At 45.0% G+C, this 23,813-nt stretch overlaps 1 protein-coding gene across 2 annotated transcripts in view; it reads left to right on the top strand.

Annotated features, from left to right (window-relative positions):
- LOC101682266 (dynamin binding protein) overlaps positions 1–23,813 on the top strand; it is a 104,759-nt gene that overhangs the window by 41,826 nt on the left and 39,120 nt on the right. The window contains exon 4 of one of the 2 annotated variants that reach the window (XM_045068456.1): positions 5,006–7,012. In XM_045068456.1, the coding sequence (XP_044924391.1) occupies positions 5,006–7,012 (2,007 nt within the window). Of the gene's footprint in view, positions 1–5,005; positions 7,013–18,406; positions 20,627–23,813 lie in introns of those variants that run through there. The other variant, XM_045068457.1, reaches the window with a different exon arrangement.

Genomic DNA, 23,813 nt, shown 5'->3' on the forward strand with positions numbered 1-23,813 from the left:
GGGTCGGGTTCTGACATGGGTCATTGGAAGCGTAGTAACATGTGTGGTCAATCTACCTAAAGCACATGGTCTCCTGGGCATTGCAGTTTGGGGGGACCTAATAACTGCAGTTAGGCTTTTTATATTCAGATTCTAGGAAGACTTGCATTTGTTCTTACCATCTTATCCCCCCCCTTTTTTTAAATATTTATTTGTTTGATAGAGAGGAAATGCAAGCAGGGGGAGTGGGAAAGGTAGAAGCAGGCTTCCTGCTGAGTGGGGAGCCCAATTCGGGGCCTGATCCTAGGACTCTGGGATCAGGACCTGAGCTGAAGGCAGACACTTGAGGACTGAGCCACCCAGGTGACCCTATCTTATTCCTAAATGCATTTCCTGCTCAAAGAAATAAAAAATCCAACTAGAAGAAGCAAGCAGCTGGGTGCTGGGATTAACTGTGTGTGAGTGAAAGCCTCAGCTTGACCCTGAGGGTCACCACACTTCCTGTTTTCCTGTTTGCACAATCTGGGCACTCTCTTCCAGCCATTACTCATATTGTTTCAGAAGTCTGGAAATGACCCCTAGGTAGCCTCTGTTCCTCAGGAATCACCTGGGGTGCCAGGGGAAGAGCTACATGACTCTGACGAAAACCAGAGACTCGTGCAAAAACCTTAGCACCAGCGACAAAATAAAGATGTTGAGCTGAACTATCTCTAAAGTGATTTTCAGGGTCTAAACTCTGATTTTCAAAAAAAAATCCACTTTTTTTTTTTTTTTTAAAATATAGAAGTAGCCAACAGAGCTATCCTGGTCTGCTAGGTAATAAAACTTACCAAAACAGTCGCCTGGCTGAAAATAGGAGAAACAAGCCCTATGATAAGGATTTCCGGGAGATCTGGCAAAGCAAGGAAAATACTGTCTGTCGTTCTGCAGCTTTAGGAAAGCCAGCTCATTTCCAAGCCTGTGGAGTGGGAGTTGTGGCCAGCTTTTATTGTTCTTATTCCCCAAAGGCCCATTGTGCCTGGTCAATAGTCATATCTCCGAAGACTTCCCTCTGGGTTTTTGTTTTTGTTTTTAAGATTTATTTATTTATATTTGACAGAGATTTATTTATTTTTTATTTGACAGAGAGATCACAAGTAGGCAGAGAGGCAGGCAGAGAGAGAGGGGACAAGCAGGCTCGATCCCAAGACCCTGGGATCATGACCTGAGCTGAAGGCAGAGAATTAACCCACCGAGCCACCCAGGTGCCTCTCCCTCTGGGGTTCTGATGGAAGACCCTTAGAGTTGGCAGGGGGAAAAAAAATCACTTATAACACTCTCAGGACCCCGAGCTCCAACCAGTGGATATTGAGTCATAAATTAAAGGAATATAGAAATAGAGGGCCAAGACCCCAATTTTCAAGAATATCTAGGTTTTAAAAAAAAAAAAAATATATATATATATATATATATATATATATGTAAAACCTATCAAATCAGTGAAAATGTATTGGATGCCTACCACCGAGTACAAAAGCTTACATGAGGTGCTGTGTAGTTATAAAAATTCAAGTGTCAAAATGAGTGATATTGATAATTTCTTCTGTAGGCTACAGATGGCCAAGGGGAATGTGGGTTTCTGAGATCCTTTAGAGAAGTATGCTAGGGTTTCAGAGGGACAGGCTTGTATAGGAGCTAATGAAAGTGACCTTGTGTGGAACAGGGTCTCATAGGTGAAATAGTATTGACTGGCTTGGGGCGGGGAGGGTATGACTGGCTGTAGGTGCCTGGTTGCACAGAGGTAAAAACATAAAAATAGTGTTTTGGTAGTTTAGTAATTAAGCATCTTTAGAGAGTGTCCAGAACAAACTTATTTTTTATATATTTCAGTCAATAAGAATATAATTTTTAGAGAAGAATCCTATGGGAGTAGGAAGAAGCCTTCATGACTTGAGAGAAAAGTTTGAGCAGGGGAGGAATGTGGTAAAATTGGTACATTTCTCATTTTATTTGGCACGAATCATTTGGAAGAGAAAGTCTGGGGCAAGGTTTAAGAGAATGAGATGATGATTGTTGGACTCTGGTGGTAGCAAGAGCAAGCAGTGAGAGGAAGTAGTTTCTGCAAGAAGATATTAGAGTGAGGTGGCTCAGTTGGTTAAGTGTCTGCCTTTGGCTCAAGTTCATGGTCTCTGGAGCCCTGGGATGAGCCCTGTGCTGGGCTCCCTGCTCCATGGGGAGTCTCCTTCTCCCTCTGCCCTTACCTGCTGCTCCATTCTCTTTCTCTCACTCTCTCATTTTCTCACTAGTTCGCCCTTAAATGCATAAAATCTTTTTTTAAAAAAAAGGCTTACAAGAGGCTATTAGAGGGAAAAGGGAAGCTAGCTGCTTGAAGCCAGTTTTGGAGGGAAGATATAATTAATTTGGGAGTTGAAGTTGGAAAATCATTGTCATTATCAAATGGACATTGACTGCTTGCTGTGCAAAAGGCATTGTATCTGACTCATGAAATACAAAAGTGGTACTGGCTGTTAAGGAATATGTAATTCACTCAGTGAGAAGATAGGACAGACTCAATTTGTTAATTTAATTTGTTAACTTAATTTGTTAATCAAGAGCATGCAAGTTGATACCCTAAAAGAAAATCCAGTTTCAAAATAAGCTTGACTATAAAATGACTTACATGACTCAGGAGCTTTGCTCTCCTGGTCTTACTTGGGCTAGTTGCGTTCCTTGATCACCTCTGCTGATGAAAGTAAAGTTGACCAGGTGTCAAGTGATTGGAAAGTTTAAACAGGTTGAAACTGATCATCCACAAAATGAACAGTTAGTTCATCATCAGGTCATTAAGAGTTTGTTATAAAACAATTTAGTACATTATAGAGTAACTCTTTAAGTTGGGGGAAGTCCACTAAGACCGAATTTTAGCTTGATTTTTTCCCCAGAATCACTTGTGCTATCCTTTCCTATCTTTTCTTTATCTTACCTTCTGCAACAGTAAGGCCGATGCTAACTGTTCAGCTTACATTTTGTAAAGTTAACCTGAAACATTGAATCTGTTTTCAAAAACAAAAGTCCTGGAGCCCCTAGGAGGCTCAGTTGGATAAGCATCTGCCTTCTGCTCAGGTCAAGAGGATCCAGTCCCAAGTTGGGCTCCCTTCTCAGTGAGGAATCTTCTTCCTCTCCTTCTGCCCCTCCCCCCAGTTTGTGTGGGTATGCATTCTCTCTCTCTCTCTTTCTCTCTCTCAAATAAATCCTTTTTTAAAAGATTTTATTGATTTGTCAGAGAGAGACACAGTGAGAGAACACAAGCAGGGAGAGTGGGAGAGGGAGAAGCAGGCTTCCCACTGAGCAGGGAGCCCAATGTGGGGCTTGATCCCAGGACCCTGGGATCATTACCTGAGCCGAAGGCAGACGCTTACTGACTGAGCCACCGAGGCACACCTCAAATAAATAAATCTTAAAAAACAACAACAAAAAAACCCACAAAAGTACTGAGTGCTAGAACACGCTTTTAAGATTTCATTATGATGTATTGTCAGGGTAAGGATAGTTCAAAAAGGCCCCTGGAGGAAGTAAATGAAGAGCTTGTTGCTCGTATACTGTACCTCCAACCATTCCTGAGGGGTGCCTGGGTGACATGGTTGGTTGAGCACCCCAGCTCTTGGTTTTGGCTCAGGTCCTGATCTGAGGGTTGTGGGATTGAGCCCTGAGTTGGACTCCTAGCTCATCGTGGAGTCTGCTTGAGATACTCTCCTTCTCCCTCTGCCCTCCCGCTCATCCATGCTTGCTCTATCTCAAATAAATCAATAAATATTTAAAAAAGAAAAGAAACCATTCCTGAAGACTTCTTTTTGTTTTATTTGATATTGAATAAAAGTTAGTGTGAGAGATCAGATGCCTCTTTCAAAGGATTATTATGGACATATATATAATCTTTGTCATTTATAAACTAATCCAATGGCACAGACAGTAAGAATATTGGTTAGTGGCATTTTTTTAACTTTTTGGTCCTAAGAGCCTTTATACTGTTAAAAGTTACTGAGACCCTAGAGAGCTCTTGCTTATGTGAGTCTATTGATATTTACAATATCTGCTGTTAAAACAGAAATTTTAAAAACATTTATCAATTCATTTTTTTAAAAACCTATTATGTATTAACATAAATAGCATATTTTTAATGAAAAATTTCTAAACAAAAAAGTTTAGTGAAAAGAGTATCATTGATTAACATTTTTGCAAATCTCTTTAGTATTTGTTTTAATAGGGGCTCCTGGGTGTCTCAGTCGGTTAAGTGTTTGCCTTCAGCTCAGGTCATGGTCCCAGGGCCCTGGGATTGAGCCCTTTATCAGGCTCCCTGCTCAGCAGGGAGCCCGCTTCTCCCTCTGCCCCCTGCCCTTGCTCTCTCTCTACCTTAAGTAAATAAATAAAATCTTTTTTTTTTAAAGATTTTTATTTATTTATTTGACAGAGATCACAAGTAGGCAGAGAGGCAGGCAGAGAGAGAGGGGGAAGCAGGCTCCCTGCTGAGCAGAGAGCCAGATGCAAGGCTTGATCCCAGGACCCTGAGATCATGACCCAAGCCGAAAGCAGAGGCTTAACCCACTGAGCCACCCAGGCACCCCAATAAAATCTTTTTAAAAATATTTGCTTGAATAGAAGAAAGATAGACTTTTATATTTGTATTTATGTTCAAATGAATGTGGTTTGTTATTTTAACTGAAGTACATAAAGTGTATGAAGAAAATATAGGTTGGACTTTGCAGACTCTCTGGAAGGATCTTGGGGCTTCCCCAGGACTCCATGCACAACCACACGTTGAAAAGCACTGCTTTCCGGGACTGTGCACTATATTGTCACTGAATTGTCAAAATTCACTAAATTGTCATCTAGTTCACTAAATTGTTGAAACTTTTAGGCCCTTTAAACTCCAGAGGTACACTTCCCTGAATCTGATAGATGTTTGAAATGATGAATGGCACTATTTAGTCATGGTAATGTTGTTTTGGGTTGATGACTCAGGTCGATATCTTTGCTTGTCTTTCTTTAGGTGACCTAGTGATTCTCGATGGTGCCCCCATGGCCAGCTGGCTGCAGGGCCGGAGCTGCTGGGGCACCCGGGGCTTCTTCCCATCATCCTGTGTTCGGGAGCTCTGCCTGTCCTCACAGAGCCGGCGGTGGCACTCACAGAGCGCCTTGCTTCAGATTCCTGACTACTCGATGGGACAAGCGCGGGCGCTGATGGGGCTTTCAGCCCAGCTGGATGAGGAGCTGGACTTCAGAGAAGGGGATGTGATTACCATTATTGGAGTTCCTGAACCAGGCTGGTTTGAAGGGGAATTAGATGGTCGAAGAGGCATTTTTCCAGAAGGGTTTGTAGAACTTTTGGGGCCCCTGAGGACTGTGGATGAGTTGGCAAGTTCTGGAAATCACAACGACTGCATTATTAATGGAGAAAAAGAGACCCCTGCAGGAGAAGAAGAGAGGGGGCCAGAAGAGGATGAGGACCAGCCCGGGACCTACGGAATAGCCCTCTACAGATTCCAAGCCCTGGAGCCGAATGAGTTGGATTTTGAGGTAGGTGATAAAATCCGAATTCTGGGAACACTTGAAGATGGGTGGCTAGAAGGATTGCTGAAGGGCAGAACAGGCATCTTTCCTTACCGATTTGTAAAGCTGTTTTCTAAAACAAGAGCAGAGGAGACCGTGGGTCTGCCACAGGAAAGCAGCCCTGCTGAGACCGCTGACACTTCTTTGGGTTGCTCAGAGAACTCCTTGGTGGTGGAGGGAAAACGACCCGGATCTCCCGAGTACAGCACGGAGAAGTCCCACTGTGCTATTTCGGAAACATCTGCCTCTCCCCAGGAGCATCTGACTTCTGAGTATGAAGTAAACAAAACCTCCTGTCAGGATGAGGGCACCTCAGGGGAGCCCCCAAGAAGCCCAAGCCTGGGGCACGAACAGCCTCTTGCCAAAGACTCTTCTGCAGAGGATCCTTCAGAGATAGTCAATGGGGTTTCCTCCCAACCTCAGGTACCTTTTCCTCCCAGATGGCAGAAAAACCAGTGTTATTCTGCAGCAGGAGGCGGCCACCTCAGCTCAGAGCAGCACGCTGACCCTCTTCCCTTTGACGCAAGGACTAAAGAGGACTTCAGCCTACCTCCCAGAGGAATGGCCTCCCCACCAAAAACCCTTCAGAAGCCAGTGCCCCCTCCTCACGGTGGCTCCTGTCTTCTAGCCCCTCCGGCAATCAGACCCAGCCAGTTGAGCTCTGCGCTCCAGGGCCTGGTAAGATGTGCTAGAAAGCACCACGCGTCCAAGGACAACCCTTCCAGCTTTTGTTCTGCACCAGAGAGATCGGGAGTGAAGCCAGGTCTGCCGGACAAGGTGTTTGCAGCCGAAGAGATGGCACTCTTACAGGGAGAAGGCGACACTGACCTGGATTCCAAGTTGACACAACAGCTGATAGAGTTTGAAAAGAGCTTGTCGGGGCCTGGCATAGAACCAGAGAGAATTTTGCGTCACTTTTCAATCACGGACTTTAACTCTGAGAAGGACGTTGTCCGAGGTTCCTCAAAGCCGATCACCCAGCAGGAGCTGCCTGAGAGGAGGAAAGCCCGAAGGCCCCCGCCACCGCGCCCCTGTACTCCAGCATCCGCTTCTCCTCACGTGCTTGTTGACCAGAACCTGAAGCCTGAACTGCCCTTGGCAATGCGGCCCTCTCGCCCAGCTCCCCTGCCTCCCTCAGCACAGCAGAGAGAGGCTCCCACATCCCCCAGGCTCCTGCCCTGGACCGGACCCAGCTGTGAGACCCCAGAGAAGGAGAGCCCTGAGAGTGTGGACCAGACTTTGGACCAGACTTCCCAGTGTCCCTTAGTATTGGTGAGGGTTCAGGAAATGGAACAGGACTCAGATGTGGGTAGCAGGGCTCAAGAAGAGCTCAACTTAATGCTGGACGAGAAGCAGGATGAACCATTAAGGGCAGAAACCCTTGAGGATCTTGAGTTCTATGACAGCAACATCGAAAGTCTGAATATGGAACTCCAGCAACTCAGAGGTAAGTGATGGGGAATTAATAGATACGCATTATTGACATCTACCAGTCCACGTAATGGCCTCTGCATGTTTTTAAGAGAGATGTTACTATCTTTGACAAAGAATGATTTGCTTTTGCATTACCTCATTTCTTACTCTGTCGCCACAATTGGACTGCTCTGTCCCAGTATATCCTCTAACCACTGGAGCCTCCTGTCTTAACTTGCTGCTCAGTTAGGCAGTTCAAACCTCATGGACATTTATATCACCTGTTGTGCTAAGGCCTCCATAGTGGTCCTGCAGATGGGAAGTCCCTGACTGTGGTGGCCTTCTCTAACCAGCGTCTGGTAAGGACTAAAGACTTGCAGGCTAAGATTCATGAAAAAAACTATGCCTCTTATCTTTGTGTTTGAAGAACTAGGTTTTGTTAAAGATTGTGTATATTTGAGGGAGGGAGAGAAAGAGAGTGAGCGGGAGAGCACAAGCCAGAGGGAGAGGCAGAGGGAGAAGCAGATTTCCCCATTGAACAGGGAGCCAGATGCTGGACTCCATCCCAGGACTCTGAGATCATGACCTGAGCCGAGGGCAGATGCTTCATGACTGAGCCACCGAGGCACCCCAAGGTCTCGGTTTCAATAGTAAACATAAGAGCTAATAACTATTAACTTGTTCATAGTGAGGATGTGTTACCATTTGCTTGCACAAATAATCTTCCCACCCACCCTAAACATACTGGGATAATTCACATGGCTGCTTGATGGGTGAGGCAGATAAGATCTGTAGAGACGGAGTAGCTTACTGACGGAGCTGGGAGCTCCTGTGTTTAACTACTGCGGTTTACTGCTTCCCACCTTGCACATTCAGAAATTTGAATTCTGTCCCTCAATTTAGGGGTGAGCAGCTTCAGGAGACTTCATTCGTCTTCACCAACTCCCATAAGATATAATTTCTAGAGGGAAAAGACAGAAAGCAAGGTGACCACAACAGACTAGGACCCAAGGACACACAGACACATCACTGGGCAGGTGTGCCAGAGAGCTCCGAGCCCACATGCGGTCAGGAGAGGAGACAGCCCCAGTGGTCTGTGGCTGCAGGGCCTGCAGGGTGCTGAGGGGAGAGAAGCGCAGGAGAATGGCTGGCCAGCTCCGCTCGCTTCCCTCCCCCCTGCTTCAGGCCGCTGACCAGTGACTGGAAACAGAAATCCCAGCGAGGAAGAGTATTCTGGCAAAGCCAGAGATGGAGTCATTTTCTGAAAGCCGGAAAGCAGACGGGGTGAAAGAGAGGAGACTGTCTCTGCAGTGAGCTTGGGGGAGGACAGCTGTGCAAGTGGGAGCCGGTGCAGGGACTGCAGACTGGGTGGTGGCGTGGCAGGAGGGGCTCCTGGAGCAAACCAGTGTGATGAATGAGGGGAGCCAGACCCCTGAGTCCCCACCCCCGTCACTGCGCTGAATGGGGGCGGTGGCCGCAGTTACCCTCAACATGAAGCATGAGGCTGAGCACCAAGGCCCGTCCTCAGGGGATCCTGCAGGGGCGCCTGGCTGCCTCAGTCTGGAGAGTCTTGGGGTCATAAGCTAGAGCCCCACGTTGGGGGTAGAGTTTACTTTAAAAAAAAAAAAAAAAAAGAAAGAAAGAAAGAAAGAAAGGAAGGAAGGAAGGAAGAAAGAAAGAAACAAGGAAAGAAGGAAAGAAAGAAACAAGGAAGGAAGGAAAGAAAGAAAGAAAGAAAGAAAGGTGGCATTTAAAGAAATGATCATTGAAGATGAGTACCTGAAGTCTCGGGGGATTGCCAGATACCATGATGATTTCAAGAGCGTCTGAGGAGGAATTCTAAGGGAGTTTTGGCTCAATACCACATCCCCAAAGTCAGAGCAAGTTCCAGGATCTTCCACTGCCTTCCGTACTTCTAGGTTTTGGGATATACTCGTAAACTGTTCCTGTGTGAGATATACAGGAGGCAGAACAAAAGTGTCTCAAATTCCAGGTAGTGGGAATTTCTCAATAATGATACTTTTTAGGGGTGTCTGACTGGCTCAGTTGGTAGGGTAAGTGACTATTCATCTTAGGGTCGTGAATTCAAGCCCTATGTGAGGTTCCTTGCTCAGTCTGGAGTCAGCTTGAGATACTCTGTCCCTCTCCCTCTGCCCTCCTGCTCATGCTCTCTCTCTTTCTCTCAAATAAATCTTTAAAACATTTTTTGCTTTTTAATGTAAAATAATTTAAGATCTATAGAAAAGTTGCCAAAAATTAAAGATCTCCTATACCCTTCACTCAGCTTCCCCTTACCTTAATGTCTTACATAACTATAGATTATTTATCAAAATCAGGAAATAAATATGACAGTAAACATTTGAAAACATTAAAAGGGCATATTCACATAAAATAAAAGACAAAAAATAATTTCAAAACTGTAAAATAATCTCACAATTAGTATTAAAAAGTTATTCTGAAAACAAGGTTTTTTTTGTTTGTTTTAAAGATTTTATTCAGTTATTTGACAGAGATCACACGTAGGCGGGGGGAGGGGGGAAGAAGGCTCCCTGCTGAGCAGAGAGCCCAGTGCAGGACTTGATCCCAGGACCCTGAGATCATGACCTGAGCCAAAGGCAGAGGCTTAACCTACTGAGCTACCCAGGCACCCTGAAAACAAGGTTTTAAATACACAAAGCTTTAGTCGCCCTGAGAGTATTGATCTTTATTTTGTTAGTGTTCTAGGCATGGGAGAGAGTTTCCATCTTGGATTGATTTTTACTGAGTTAAGAATGTTTCTAAAAGCATCTTTAGATGGGGCCAATAGGGTGTAGGTTATTTCGGGTAAGCTCCTTTTTATAAACAATGAAAATATTTTGTGTACTTGCTCTGATTTTTGCTTCCCTATTAAAATAAATATTGTTTTTGCTAATTCAAAATTTAGGCAATAAATTTTGACAATATTCATATCTTAAAATTTTTTGCGGTGTAATTGATATATATCAGTGTAGAACATAATGATTCACTATTAATATTCACATCTTCTCTATAATCTTCTGTTAAAATATTTTAAATAACTATAACCTATAGCAAATATTAAGCCCTGGAGAACACTGGGCAAATATTTTTGGTTTCAAGTATTCAAATAATGGAACATTATTCACCCCTCGGAGCAAGATTTAACATTACACAGAATCATTTGTCAGGATTGCCAGTTTAAGGACTTTTTTTGCTTCTAAAACTTGATATTTCTTGGACAGTCACTTTATAAGATCTGTATAAAATGTGCTGTACAAATAAGGTTATTAATATTTATTTGATTTGCAGGCATGACTCACTGTCAGCAGCACGCGGGGCCACGAACACAAACACTTATAAACACACTCATAGCATAGCAACAGTTACAAGCAAAACTAACTGATTAGATCCTGATCGATTCTCTCCTGGTTCTGTCCTCCTGGTCAACCTTAATCTTTTACTCTGTGTGTCAGCATTTTCTGCTCTTGCTTTCAACTTGATGCAGTGGATTCCTTCGAACCAGTAACGTGTCTACCTTTATTACTAGGCTTTATTCTCACAGGAGAATTATGGTATTTTCTCGCGTGTTCCACATTTCTTGACTGATTTTTCTTTGGATTCAGGAAGACATACACATTTCCCAAGAAACACTGAGAAGGTATTCCCACAGGGAAGCACTGCTCAGTCCCAGCTCAGTTACCTGAAACTAATTTCAAGGCTTACAATTCCAGGGATGACCAGGATTTTGGAACCCCAACTATAATTTTGCAGGAGGGCTGTTCTAATTCTGACGCATTCTCAAGAGTCCTTTGGAATCTCACCAGCTTATTCTAGTGAAAGGTCTCTTTTTAGACTTCTCCCCTCGGATAGGCCCTGGGGTTTGAGTTTTGACCCCTTCTACTGAGAGGGTCCTTGAAATAAATGTTCCATTTTTCCTGGGATGGACAGATGCCCCAGGGCAGTGCCATTTCTGTGGTTTTTTACCTTTCTGGATTCCAGTTTTCCTTTGGTTTTGTCTAGCGCACTACCATCTTGTCAGTGTATTGATAGCTTTAAGATTTTTTTATATTTTCTCCAACTTTTTAAACTTTTTTTCTGTGAGAGGATTGACCCAAATAACCCAAACTTCAGTTATTAGAACTAAAAAGCCCCAATAGTTGTATCATTTTTTTAAAGATTTATTTATCTGAGAGAGAGAAAGAGAGAGAGAGAGAGCACACTCACCGGCAGAAGGAGGGGCAAAGGCAGAGGGAGAAGCAGACTCCCCGCTAGCAGGGAGCCCGATGGGGGCTCGAGCCATTGATTGATCACAGGACTCTGGGATCATGACCTGAGGCAGCCCCCTAACCAACTGAGCCTCCCAGGAGCCCCACAAATCCCTGATAGTTTCAGATAAGCCATTATTTGGCTCTGAGAATTTGGGGTTTCAAATTTGGAATTAGCACATTGAGTCAGAGTAGAAGAGCAGGAGGCGTCTCTGGTTATAGAGTTTTGGGGAATGAGATGCCGTTTTGCAGGCTTTACGATGGCATTCAATTCAGTCTCTCATTCGCCCAGCAAATGTTGGTTGAGTTTTTGCTGTGCGCCAGGCACTATGCTAAGGGCAGGGTAATAAACACAGATGTGCTCTCTGCCCTCAAAGAGCTTCTAGTCAAAACGAGTTGCTGGTTAGTAAGTTAAGGTCTATATCTAAAACACAGTACCTTCAAATCTGATAAATGTGTTGACTTCCAGAGCAGTGGAAACGTGTAGAGTTAACCCACAAACTTTCAGATTTCTTAGTACATACTTCTATTTTTTTTTTTTAGTTATTAATTTTTATTTTATGGTCTATTTCTAGTTCTTATTTAAATTCAAGTTAGTTAACATACATGGTAAAATTGGTTCCAGGTGTAGAATTTAGTGATTTATCACTTACATACAACACCCAGTGCTCATCACAAGTGCCCTCCTTAATCCCCACCACCCTTTCAGGGCATCTCACCACACCTCCCTCTATCAATCCTTTGTGTTCTGTAGTTAAGAGTCTCTTAGGGTTTGCTTCCCTCTCTGTTTTTTTTTTTTTTTTTTTAAGGTTTTATTTATTTATTTGACACAAAGAGATCACAAGGAGGCAGAGAGGCAGGCAGAGAGAGAGGAGGAAGCAGGCTCCCTGCCCAGGACCCTGGGATCATGATCTGAGCCGAAAGCAGAGGCTTTAACCCACTGAGCCACCCAGGTGCCCCTGTTTTTTGTTGTTGTTGTTGTTTTTTTCTTCCCCTGTAGTTCATTGCTTTGTTTCTTAAATGCCACATATGAGTGAAATCATATGGTACTGGTTTTTCTCTGACTTATTTCACTTAGCATAATACCCTCTAGCTTCCTCCACATCGTTGCAAATGGTAAGATTTCATTCTCTCTGATGGTGAGTAATACCCCATGGTATAACTAGGCCAGTACACATCACTTTTAGAGCCCCTAATTAGGACTATATCCTGTAGCCCTGAGAGAATTGTATTTCAGCATGTGACAGTTCTGTTCTATCTCTAGGAGTGGTTCCCTTGCCTCAAAAGGACAAGTACATTCATTTCTTTACTCAGCAAATATTTCTAGAGCACATACTAGGAGGCAGGCACTGACTATCCATTGATTAATAAAAAGGCCATAGTCACAGTATCATTCATGTTCCTGTAGCTCTTAAATTCTAGTGATACTGGCCTCTGTATTTACTGAGGTCACTGTTTGTCTTGTTGCCTCTGACTCATGGCCGTAGTTACTCTCTTATGGGCAAGGACCCCACATTCTGAATCAGGGCAGTGGATGGTGAAGTGTAGAGCCAGTCTCCTCCACATCAGGAACCTTGCTCCTAAGCTTCTCTTCCCTTTAAGGTATTGTGAAAAGGGATATTGACCAGAGACCCTCAGCATAATTTTAAAAGACTGTTGCAAATCAAATCAGAACATGCTTTTTAAGGACCGGAACATTTTCAGCAAGATATTGAGTGAGATCTAAGGCCCACTAAAGAGAGCCATTCAGTTAACAAGTAGGAGAATTGCTGATTTGGAACAATAAGATCTTTATACTGAAGTGATATATAATATTCTAGACAGATTTTTAAAAATTTGAAAGTCTAGTTTTTCTACATACGGAAGCAATTTGTTATCCTGAAGATTCCTTGGAATGCCTCAGGTATTAAAAATTCATTCTCGGACACCTGGGTGGATCAGTGGGTTAAGCCTCTGCCTTCAGCTCAGGTCATGATCTCAGGGTACTGGGATCGAGCCCCGCATTGGCCTCTCTGCTCAGTGGGGAGCCGGCTTCCTCCTCTCTCTCTCTCTGCCTGCCTCTCTGCCTACTTGTGATCTCTCTCTGTCAAATACATAAATAAAATATTAAAAAAAATTCCTTCTCAAACTAGTAAAAGATAAGGGAGTTAAATAGCCAAAACTCTTGTGGTCTTTCAAGATATAAAAGTTTATGTGAAAGGATTAATAACCTTTGTTTCTGGTTTGTCAGTACGTAGGAAAAAAGCAAGTCTCCTTGACTTGTGACATCTGGTTCAGTGTGTTGGCTCAGTAAAAATTAGCTCCGTTACTTGTAATGGATTTTATCTTGGTATAAAACAGCAAACAGAGTCAGAAGGCATTAATAATCTATGTGAATTTAGGACTGAAACTACTTTTCCTTTTATGATAGGTCTTTTAACGTACATCAGGAAATGTAGCTTGAAATGGTTGACTTAGCTATAAGTAACCTGTGAATGAATCACTGTTCTTAACTTTGCAGTATGGCTTTGTGAGCATTTCCTCATCCCCAGCTCCTGGCAGAGGGGTGGAGAAACTGGACTACATCCAGGGATTTTAAGTATCAGTTTCAGATTTCACTGAGGCTTTGCTGGACCCAGGGAAAGCTGCCGCCGCCATCCCCCCCCCGCCCCCCCCGCGGCCCGCCTGAGTGCACCACTTCTAACCCTTCACTTTCCCAGACGTAGCAAGACTCAGAAAGACTCTGGAGCAGTCATTTATGCAGGCAGTATTGAGTTCCTGCTGTATTCTAAGCCGTGATCTCTGCCCTCACTGGGAGAGACAAACAGTAAGCAAGCAGAAACATGCATATGAATTAGAAGGCAGAAGAAGCTAAGAAATCAGGGAAGACCTCACTGAAAAGTGACATTGTGACATTTGAGTGAAGATCCAAATGATTGTAGGAAGCCAGCCAAGCCATTTGGAGGGGGAGGTAATCGTCACCGGCAGATGGGACAGCAAGGACAAGAGTGCGTCCCGTGTTTGAGGGACAGCAGGAGGGCAGTTTGACTAGAGCGAAGGTGTGGGTTTTATGGTTCATTACTGAGAGTAAGATGAGAAGCCACGGGAAGGTTTAGAGCAGGGGAGTGGTGAGATCTGATGTACAATGTTAGAGTCCCTCTGGGCAGCCTGTACCAGGACAGTAGACCAGGGATGATGCAGAGTGCGTGGTTCTGGGGACATTTTGAGTCTGAGCCTGTAGGACTTGCTGGTGGGTCGGGTGTGAGGTATGAGAGAAGAGTCAAGGATGACCCTGAGGTTGGACAACTGGAAAGACTGGAGTTGCCAGTAATTTCTCAGTTCATGGTGAAGACAGCAGGAGACGCTGGCTGCTGTGGGAGGTAGGACAGGGCAGAAGTCAGGAGCTCAGTTTTGGTCACATTGTTGCATCTGTAAGACATCTGAGTGCAAGTGTTGCCTAGGCAGTTTGATAACAGCCCTGAGCTCAGGGGGAGGGCTGGAGACGTGCATTAGTGACAAAGACATTTTGGCAGCACAGAGACATTATTTAAAGAGAAATTTACCGAGATTACTTAAAAAAAATTTTTTTTTTTTAAGATTTTTATTTATTCATTTGAGAGAGAGAGCGAGCACGAGAAGGGGAGAGAGGCAGAGGAGAAAGCAGACCCTCCACTGAGCAGGGAACCCAATGCGGGGCTCCATCCCACCTGGGATTACAACCTGAGCTGAAGGCAGATGCCCAACCATCTGAGCCACCCAGGCGCCCCTAAAATTTTTTTAAAAATAAAGTGTAGATAGAGAAAAAGAGAGGTGGCCCAGGCACTGAACTTTCCCAGGAGCAGAAGGAGCTTGAAGAGTAAGGCGTTAATCGTAATTAGAATTAACCGAGCACTTACTACTTGTCAGACAATGTGCTGGGTCATTGAGCACTTTTTCTCATCCTCTACATTGCCCACATTTGACAGATGGGCAAGCAGAGATTGGCCCAGAGTGTCACAGTTGGTCAGTGGTCGCACTGTGGTTCGAATTCAGGCCCATCTCCTCAAACAGGCTGTGTGCTCTGTCCCTGGCTGTCCTTGCGCCCCACTGTGGTGTCCATGCATTTCAACTTCAGGAAAAACTGCTCCATCTCTGAGAGCAGGTGGTAGGACGCAGCACTTGAAAAACTCAGAAGTACAAGTGCTCATGGAGGAGGGATTCCGAGTGGCCCTTGCCAGCTTCCAAAATAAATATGCCAAGCATAACATTTTTTAGTACTCTCATTTGTTGAAAACTACAAGAGCATATATGTATTGATATGCTTTGAAAAAATATTTAACCCTTCCTCACAGATCCACTCCCGATGGCTAGCTTATCATGAAGTTGCATGAGTTTCCAAAATGCTTACTCATTTATGCTCAAGGTTCCAGTTTCTCTATTTGAACCCTCACCTAACTCCTAACCCTTTAAGTTCACCACTAGGTGAACTTAAATGCTTCTCACAGCCTGTCACATTAAAAGCATACGCACCTTTCAGATCACATCAGATTTCCCCCAAACACCTCTTATTTTCCTATATTCCAGCCTTTTTCTCCTTTTACAGTGCTCCCAGACTCCTGCTCCTGCCTCCCCTTCTCCCAGTTGTCTCTTTTCATTCGTGCTTCCTTCCTGCCTCTGTCGGGGAACTTACCTTTAGGTCTTGGGGGGTCTTTCCTCTCCTTCATTTGCAGGCCCTCTGTACACACCACCAGAGGTTGTAGCACCACAGACGCCCTCTGAGTAGCTTTAGCCAGAGCCATTTCCTTGACAGCTCTTTCTTAGGCAAAGAGGCAGCTGTATTGGATAAGGGCAGAAACCACATTTCCAGTCAAATTCATGTTCCCCGCAGTCCTGCTGTGTGCCAGGTGATTGCAGATCTAGGAGAAGCCCCGGGACATGCTGGTGTTTGCAAGCGGCAAGACAGGAAGATGGGCTAGCCAAGGAGAAGCAGGTAGTCAAGTGAGCGGGACTGATCCATTAAAGCGGGTGCATTGAAGAAGCCGAAGTGGCGGGGGGGGGGGGACTGCTGGAACACCATCTCTTGAGGGGCTGGGCAGGAGCGGGGTCCAGTGAACCAGAGGAGAGACTGGCCTGGTCGGAGCAGAGACTGTTTCTCCATTTGAACAGGAGGGCAGGCAGAGTGTATGGGTACAAACGCACTAGGATGGTAGATGATAGGGAAAGGATGAAGAAATGGTAATGATTTCTGGAGGAAAAAGGCAGAAAACAAGGTAGCCACAGCAGACTAGGGCCCAAGAACACATAGCTGTGTCACTGGGCAGGTGTGCCAGAGAGCTCCGAGCCCACATGCGGTCAGGAGAGGAGACAGCCCCAGTGGTCTGTGGCTGCAGGGCCTGCAGGGTGCTGAGGGGAGAGAAGCGCAGGAGAATGGCTGGCCAGCTCCGCTCGCTTCCCTCCCCCCTGCTTCAGGCCGCTGACCAGTGACTGGAAACAGAAATCCCAGCGAGGAAGAGTATTCTGGCAAAGCCAGAGATGGAGTCATTTTCTGAAAGCCGGAAAGCAGACGGGGTGAAAGAGAGGAGACTGTCTCTGCAGTGAGCTTGGGGGAGGACAGCTGTGCAAGTGGGAGCCGGTGCAGGGACTGCAGACTGGGTGGTGGCGTGGCAGGAGGGGCTCCTGGAGCAAACCAGTGTGATGAATGAGGGGAGCCAGACCCCTGAGCTCCCACCCCCGTCACTGCGCTGAATGGGGGCGGTGGCCGCAGTTACCCTCAACGTGAAGGATGAGGCTGAGCACCAAGGCCCGTCCTCAGGGGATCCTGCAGGGGCGCCTGGCTGCCTCAGTCTGGAGAGTCTTGGGGTCATAAGCTTGAGCCCCACGTTGGGGGTAGAGTTTACTTTAAAAAAAGAAAGAAAGAAAGAGAGAAAGGGAGGGAGGGAGGGAAAGAAGGAAGGAAGGAAGGTGGCATTTAAAGAAATGATCATTGAAGATGAGTACCCGAAGTCCCGGGGGATTGCCAGATACCGTGATGATTTCAGAGTGTCTGAAATCTTCCTCCTGAGGAGGAATTCTAAGGGAGTTTTGGCTCAATGCCACATCCCCAAAGTCAGAGCAAGTTCCAGGATCTTCCACCGCTTTCCGTACTTCTTGGTTTTGGGATACACTCGTAAACTGTTCCTGCGTGAGATATGCGGGAGGCAGAACAAAAATGTCTCAAATTCCGGGTAGTAGGAACTCCTCAATAATGATACTTTTTAGAACTAATCATGTTCCACAGAAATGTCATGTCTTCTGTTCTTAAGATGAAAGCATGACAACACGGGCTCAGAGAGCTTAGTAACTTCCCCAAGATTATCCAGCTGGTGAGTGGCAAGGGCTAGACTCGCACCCAGGGCTCACAGAGGTGCGTTCTTAACCCCTAAGCTAGCTTGCCCTCTCCTCTAGCGCGTGCCTATAAATTAGACATGGTTCCCGCCTGCACAGAGCATTCAGTGTAAGAGATGGAGATAAACAACTATAATGAAGTCACATGGATGAGATGAGAGAGAGACTTGCTCTGGAAGATGGCAAGAACCACAGGAAGCAGAGACTATCACTGGGGCAGCGCGTCTGTCACCTGACCAGAGGTGCCTACTGGCACAGTAGGTATTTGAGGAAAGGAAAAAGAAGTAGTGAGGAAAACAGCTCCATGGATTTTTTATAACTGGAAGAACTGGAGTCCTGGGGATCAGCTGTTTCATTTTACATATAGGTAGATTCAGTCCCGGAGAGAGTAAGAGGTTTGTCCAAGAGTAAACATATTATTGACAAAGTGCATAACCCTGGTCTCCTCACAGTTATGTTGTGTATTGTTTCACAAATAGGGATTAGGCGAAGGTTCAAGGAATCATTCCTGGGCATCCAGTAGATGACACACTAGCCAGAAGAGTCATCTTACCAAAGCCTGGCTCTGAGCCTGGTACTGCCCCTTGAATGAGGTAAACAGCATTCAGGTACTTCGGGACCTGCCCCAGTCTACCCCTCTGGCCTTATCTTCTGTTACTTTTTCTACTTACTCTGTCCTTCAAACTGTTCCCCATTTCCTAATTCTGTGGAAATTCTGCTCATGCTTGAAGGCATTGCTCAAAAGCCACCCCTTCTGCAAAATCTCCAGTTGCCCCAGTAGGACTCGGCTCCATCGCCAAAGCCATCTGTGTTTGTTATAGAGCTGGTCACATTGGATTTTCCTTTGAGTGTTGCTCCTGCATTGCAAGAGGCAGGGGCTAACTTGCCCATGTTTTCTCTCTTCTACAATACCTCACCTATAATGGGCGCCTAGCTAATGTTTCTTGATTCAAATAGGTATTTTTATCTGTACCTTTCTGCTTTCTAACCTTCTTCCCCAGTTCCTGAATATGCTGGATGATTGGATAGGAAAGAGATTTTTAGGAAATGGTCTTCATGCTTCTCTGTCATGGCAAGTTTCAAGGAAAGTGGGAAAGTCTACGTGTAACTACGTTCTTCTTGGGGACAGTTTGAAAATGATCCGTACACCCAATCGGAGTAAAAAGGAAGTTCTCTTTCTTGCTCCAGTGGGATGTCCCCATGCGTCTACAGGTGGGAGTGGAAACCACTTGTGATTTGAGTGTATGCCAGCTGGTAACTTCACTCCCATAAAAAGCAAACTCTCAAAGGAGGAAGAGTTCTGCCTCTCACTAAGGGAGATCCACAGAGTTTCAAATGTCCAGGGAGTAGAAAGCCCAACTTGGAGGATGGGGAACATCCATGTGTTGTGCTGAGCTGTGCATGAAAACATGACTTATACCACTGGTTGATGACTGAAATACCTAAAGAGGCAGAAGAGCTATGGGACCTTACCTTGGCCTTTTAAAGGGGGCTGTTCTCCCTCACTCGGCATTTTTCTGCAAGACCTTTCGAACAGCAGAATGCTTCTACCTTCAGCATAGAAAGCAGCCAAGCCAGTCTGACCAGCTTGAGGGAAACACCGAACAAAGCTGCCAACTCCAATCACATGAACACTGGTTACTAATTATCTTCTGGCCTCTGTGGGGAAAGATATAGCAGCTTCCTGATTGGATCCTGAGGTTAAAATAGCTCCACATCTCTCTGTGCTCCAGCTGGAGGAGCAAGAAGAGTGTCTCAGACACTTTGGGAGACATTTTCAGAAGGACGGATACAGCCTCAGGCTAACCTGCATCTGTCCACATTTCAGCCCCGCCCAGGCCCATGGAAGAAGGAAGTAAAACGCCCATCTTTACGCACACCAAACATGTGTGAGACCTATGAAGTTAGAGAAGAAAGAGAAGCAGAGAAGAAAGGGCACTGGGGTTCCAGCTGGGAGTATGAAGACCACAGGAGTCTACAGAAGAGGGACCTTACAGGGCTGGATCGACTTTACAGAGAAGGCAGCTTGGATTCCAGACACTGGACCTTGGGGCAGAATCGGCCCTACAGAAAAAGGCATTGTGGATACTGGGCTTTTGAGCAGAGTGAACCAAGCTACGAGGACTGTGAGGAAGCGGAAGAAAGTAGAAAGGACTGTATGAACTACGGAAGTACGGCTCAGAATTGTGATGGTTACAAGAACTCAGAAAACATGGATTATGGGAATCTGAGCCCAGGGACTAAGGGTAACTGGCTTACAGGCAGCCCGGAAAGCTGGACAGCTGGAGGGTATGGGGACGTGAATGGCCACACAGATGGTCAGAATCTGAATGGTGATCCTGAGGTCTCCAAAGAATGGTGCACTCGCCCCAGTGGTTTGAATGATTCTGGGGGGAATTGTGGTCAACCTGAAAAGTGGCACATGGACCACAGGAATTTTAATTATAATCCTGAGGATTATGAAGAAGCTAATTTTTATTATAGAAACCGCAACAATTTATGTCAGGCTCCTGGGAATTATACTAAGGGTCGGTCTGTGGACTTCCCAGATTTGGATGGAGTGAATGAAGGTAAAGAATTTGTCAAGTTCTACGAAAGGGACAGAAAGGTTTATCAAAATGGTAAAATCTGTCCCAAAGCAAAGAGTCATGCGCTGGCTCCCAGTGACTTTGATATGGAAAATAAAGGCTACGATACTCTATTTGCAAACTGTGAGTATAAATTTCAGAATTACAGAGGGACAGATTCTGTGCATCAGATGAAGAATTGGGAGGATAATGGTATTGACAAAGCAGGAAAGACAGCGCTTGGGAGCAGAGACACATTCCCGGATAGTCTGCAGGATCAGCGGATGAGAGGGGACCCGGGAGAACACCACGGTGGCATTGTTCAGGGCCCTTGGTTAGGGAAGAATACTTGGCATTTTGAGGAAGAGAAGAAAAGAAATGGCCTGGAGACTTGGAAAAGGAATAGTTGCTACCGCCGCACAGCCCCCAGCAGCCTGAGGCGCTCAGAATTTGTGCAAAACAGAAAGAAAACCCAAGGTATGAACTCAGCCATCCTTTTGAGAAGGATACAACATGAAAATAGATAAAAGGGGTGGTTATACCAGGTACTAGGAACACTCATGCACTTAAGGAAACTGACCCTCAAAATTCTTATTTAAGTGTGTCTTGAATGAGAACAGCCTAAGAGATTTAATCCTTTTGGGAGGCACTTCATGGAGCAAGACCATATATAGTGCTATACATATGCACCGTGGCCTCCAGAAGGAGACCCTATTCTCATGTGAACTTTCCTTTCCTTCTCGGTTTTGTCAGGCATCTCTAATCCTAAATATCTTTCTATTCTTACTGTAATTTTTTTTTTTTTTTTTGGTCTTCTGGGGATGGCAAGTTCATTATCCAGGCACCAAGAGATAATTTATTTTCCTTCTCTCAATCCCTATAGTGTAGACATTAGGGAAAAGAAGATTTAACTTGTTTTATAGAGTGTTCATTTCTTGACATTCAGGAAACTTGCACTACAAGATTGTAGTGCAATCTTGGACTACAACTCTTCTGGAAATCAGAAGATGATATTCTGCATAGTGCTTTGTTCAAGCACACAAGGCTTTGTATATTCAAATTACTCCATCTCCTTTAGCCCTAAACTGAGTTATCTGTAACATGAGTATTAATTGAGTCTTTTGTAATGTAGAGGTTCTTTCTTTCTTGCCAGCTTATCTTCTCCAGGTCTCTGAAATGAACTATGTTTGTTTTATTTTGTTGTTGTTTTTTATAATTTCTGGACTCTCTGTTAAACCTTTATTTTTATTATGTATGTGCTATTCTCCTGTCAGGCCAACTTTCTGGTTGCCAATTTGGGGGAGTGTAGGTTATGGTTATGACCAGAGGATAAGCTGTAGAGTCACAAAATGTGAAGGATCTAGAAAATCTATTGCACACCTTCCTCCTAAGTGGAAAGTCTCTCACCGAGATCTTCAGAATATGTTCACTCTTGGCGGGGGCACGGCAAGTCCCTGGTCTGATATCCCCTAACTGTTGATGGTTTATCCTGTGGTTTTCCAGCACAGTCTAGACTAAACTAGAATTTCCAGGACATTGTTTTGGATAAATCAGGCTCCCCACCTGCATTTGTAAAGATAAGAATGAAACCTACCTGGTTTTAGTTGGGAGAATGAGGTATTTAGCAGCTAGCCACTTTTTCTAGATGCATTTTTGCTCTGAGATGATAGGGATTGAATGACCTCTAAATTCCTTCCAGCTCAAAACAACCACAACAACAGCCACCACTCCCCCCCCCCCCACACACACACACAACCAAAAGTGGTTCTATGATTCCTTATATTGGTTTTTGTATTGGTCCTATTCCCTTTCCCCACATCTGTTCCTTAGATGAACTTTGTTTCCTATCTTTAGTTCCTTATTGTATTAAGCCTCTTAAGTGTAATAAATGTGTTTTACTCTCTCTGACTTAATGAGAGTCAAACCCTTCTGTCCAGAGTGGTGAAATTTGCCCTGTGATCTCTCTAACAGTAGCTCAGTCCCACCTTCTGTCATTTCCAGTTTCAGAACTCTCTCTGTATTCGAGGACTGGAGTTTTGATGGTGCGTTCGTATTTCGCTCAGTTGTCACCCCTTTTTTGTACCTCTAGAATCCTCCTTAACCTGTAACAATCTTAGTCTGCCCGAAAACCCTTTTGCTTTCTACCATACTTTGCTAGCTGTCTTACACACACACATACCACTGCCCTTCCCGAATGTTACAGTTACAACATGTAATTCAAGAAAGAAACAAGTGTGGGAGTCTGTCTTCTGCCCTGAGTTCACATCTCAGCCCCATCATTTATTAATAATGTAACTTCAGGTGAATTACCTAACCTCTCTGAGCTTTGGATTCCTTATTTATAAAATGAGGCTAATACTACCTGTGTTGGTGTGAGAACATAAATAAAGCACTTAATGACATGCCTGGAACATAGTAGGTGCTCATAAATTATGAGTTCTTTGTCTCATGGTGACCCACCTCCCCTCCCCCTTATCATTTGCTCTGCCAGCCTGTCACTTCCAGGTCTCCTCTCTCCTGAGATCCAGATGGACGCCCCCCACCATGGGACATCTGCCCTCAGACCCTGTGTCTGCAGGTGTGATTACCCAAGGGGAGTGCCCTGTCCCCTCTGCCTCTTCCACTCTCCCCACCCCCCCATCTGAGAAACAAAGCCCCATTTAATGGCTGCTCCAGCCTGTCTCTTGAACTAGAAACCAGGTCCTTCTATCAGGACGTGTCCCTTCCCTCACCTGCCTTATCAGTCATTCTCCTCTGACAGCCTCAGTCTTACGTGTTGTTAGGGCAGGTCTCTTTGCCCTTAGTCCTAGGGTGCGGCCCCTCGTCCTGGGAGGCGGGCCTTAGTCCTAAGGTATTGCTCTTTTGACGTTTCCGTGGAAAACCAGAGTGTTTATTGAACCTCCTAAGTTGAAGGGACTCACATTTCAGGCGGCGTCTTCTTGGCTCCAGACCGTTGTGAATGAGTATCCGCTGGGCTCTTTGGCGTCCTGCTGTTCTGCTTTCTCCCGGCTTCCTGGAGTCTCAGCACCTGCAGGCAGCGTTCAGGGATTTGAGGGGAATTTCTGCACAGATCTTGGGCTGCTGTCTGTGTGGCTCCCTCTTTTCCAGACATCTCCCATAATATCTAAACACTTCACAGCCCCACATGCGAGCCTTTGACTCTTCAGCTCAAGAAAATTGCCAGCTGTTGACTTAACATTTTTGCTTTATTCTCCCCCCACCCCCAACATTCTGGAAGACTAGGGATTGACTTCAGGGGATAAGAATTGGGGAAATATGGATCTTACCTAGTTTGCTTCCCTTGTTTTGAGTATTTTCCCCTCTAGTTTCGGCTGATTTTGGTTGCTTTTCAGTGCCTTTCACATAGTTAATTTAGGAAATGCCTTACCGAGAGTTGCTAATAGTTCTCAATAGGGAGCTTGGTAACAATGTAAGAGCTGCAAAGCTCCCATTGCTAGACCAAGAATCAGCAGGAAGATTTTACACTTGCTAGTAACAGAAGTGGTTATAATGGGGAAAGGACTTGGTGCTTCGAATTCCATGTTAACTGAGTTACATGATATTAGGATATTGGAGTGAAGGAATCTTCCAGAGAGAAATAGGACACTTGAATCCAAGTGAGAGTCAAGGCTTGGAGGTCCAGGGTTGGAGGGTTACAGTCAAA

This window comes from Mustela putorius, unplaced genomic scaffold (genome assembly GCF_011764305.1).
Source record: "Mustela putorius furo isolate JIRA1106 unplaced genomic scaffold, ASM1176430v1.1 tig00003909_pilon_pilon_pilon, whole genome shotgun sequence".
Classification (NCBI taxonomy): Eukaryota; Metazoa; Chordata; class Mammalia; order Carnivora; family Mustelidae; genus Mustela; species Mustela putorius.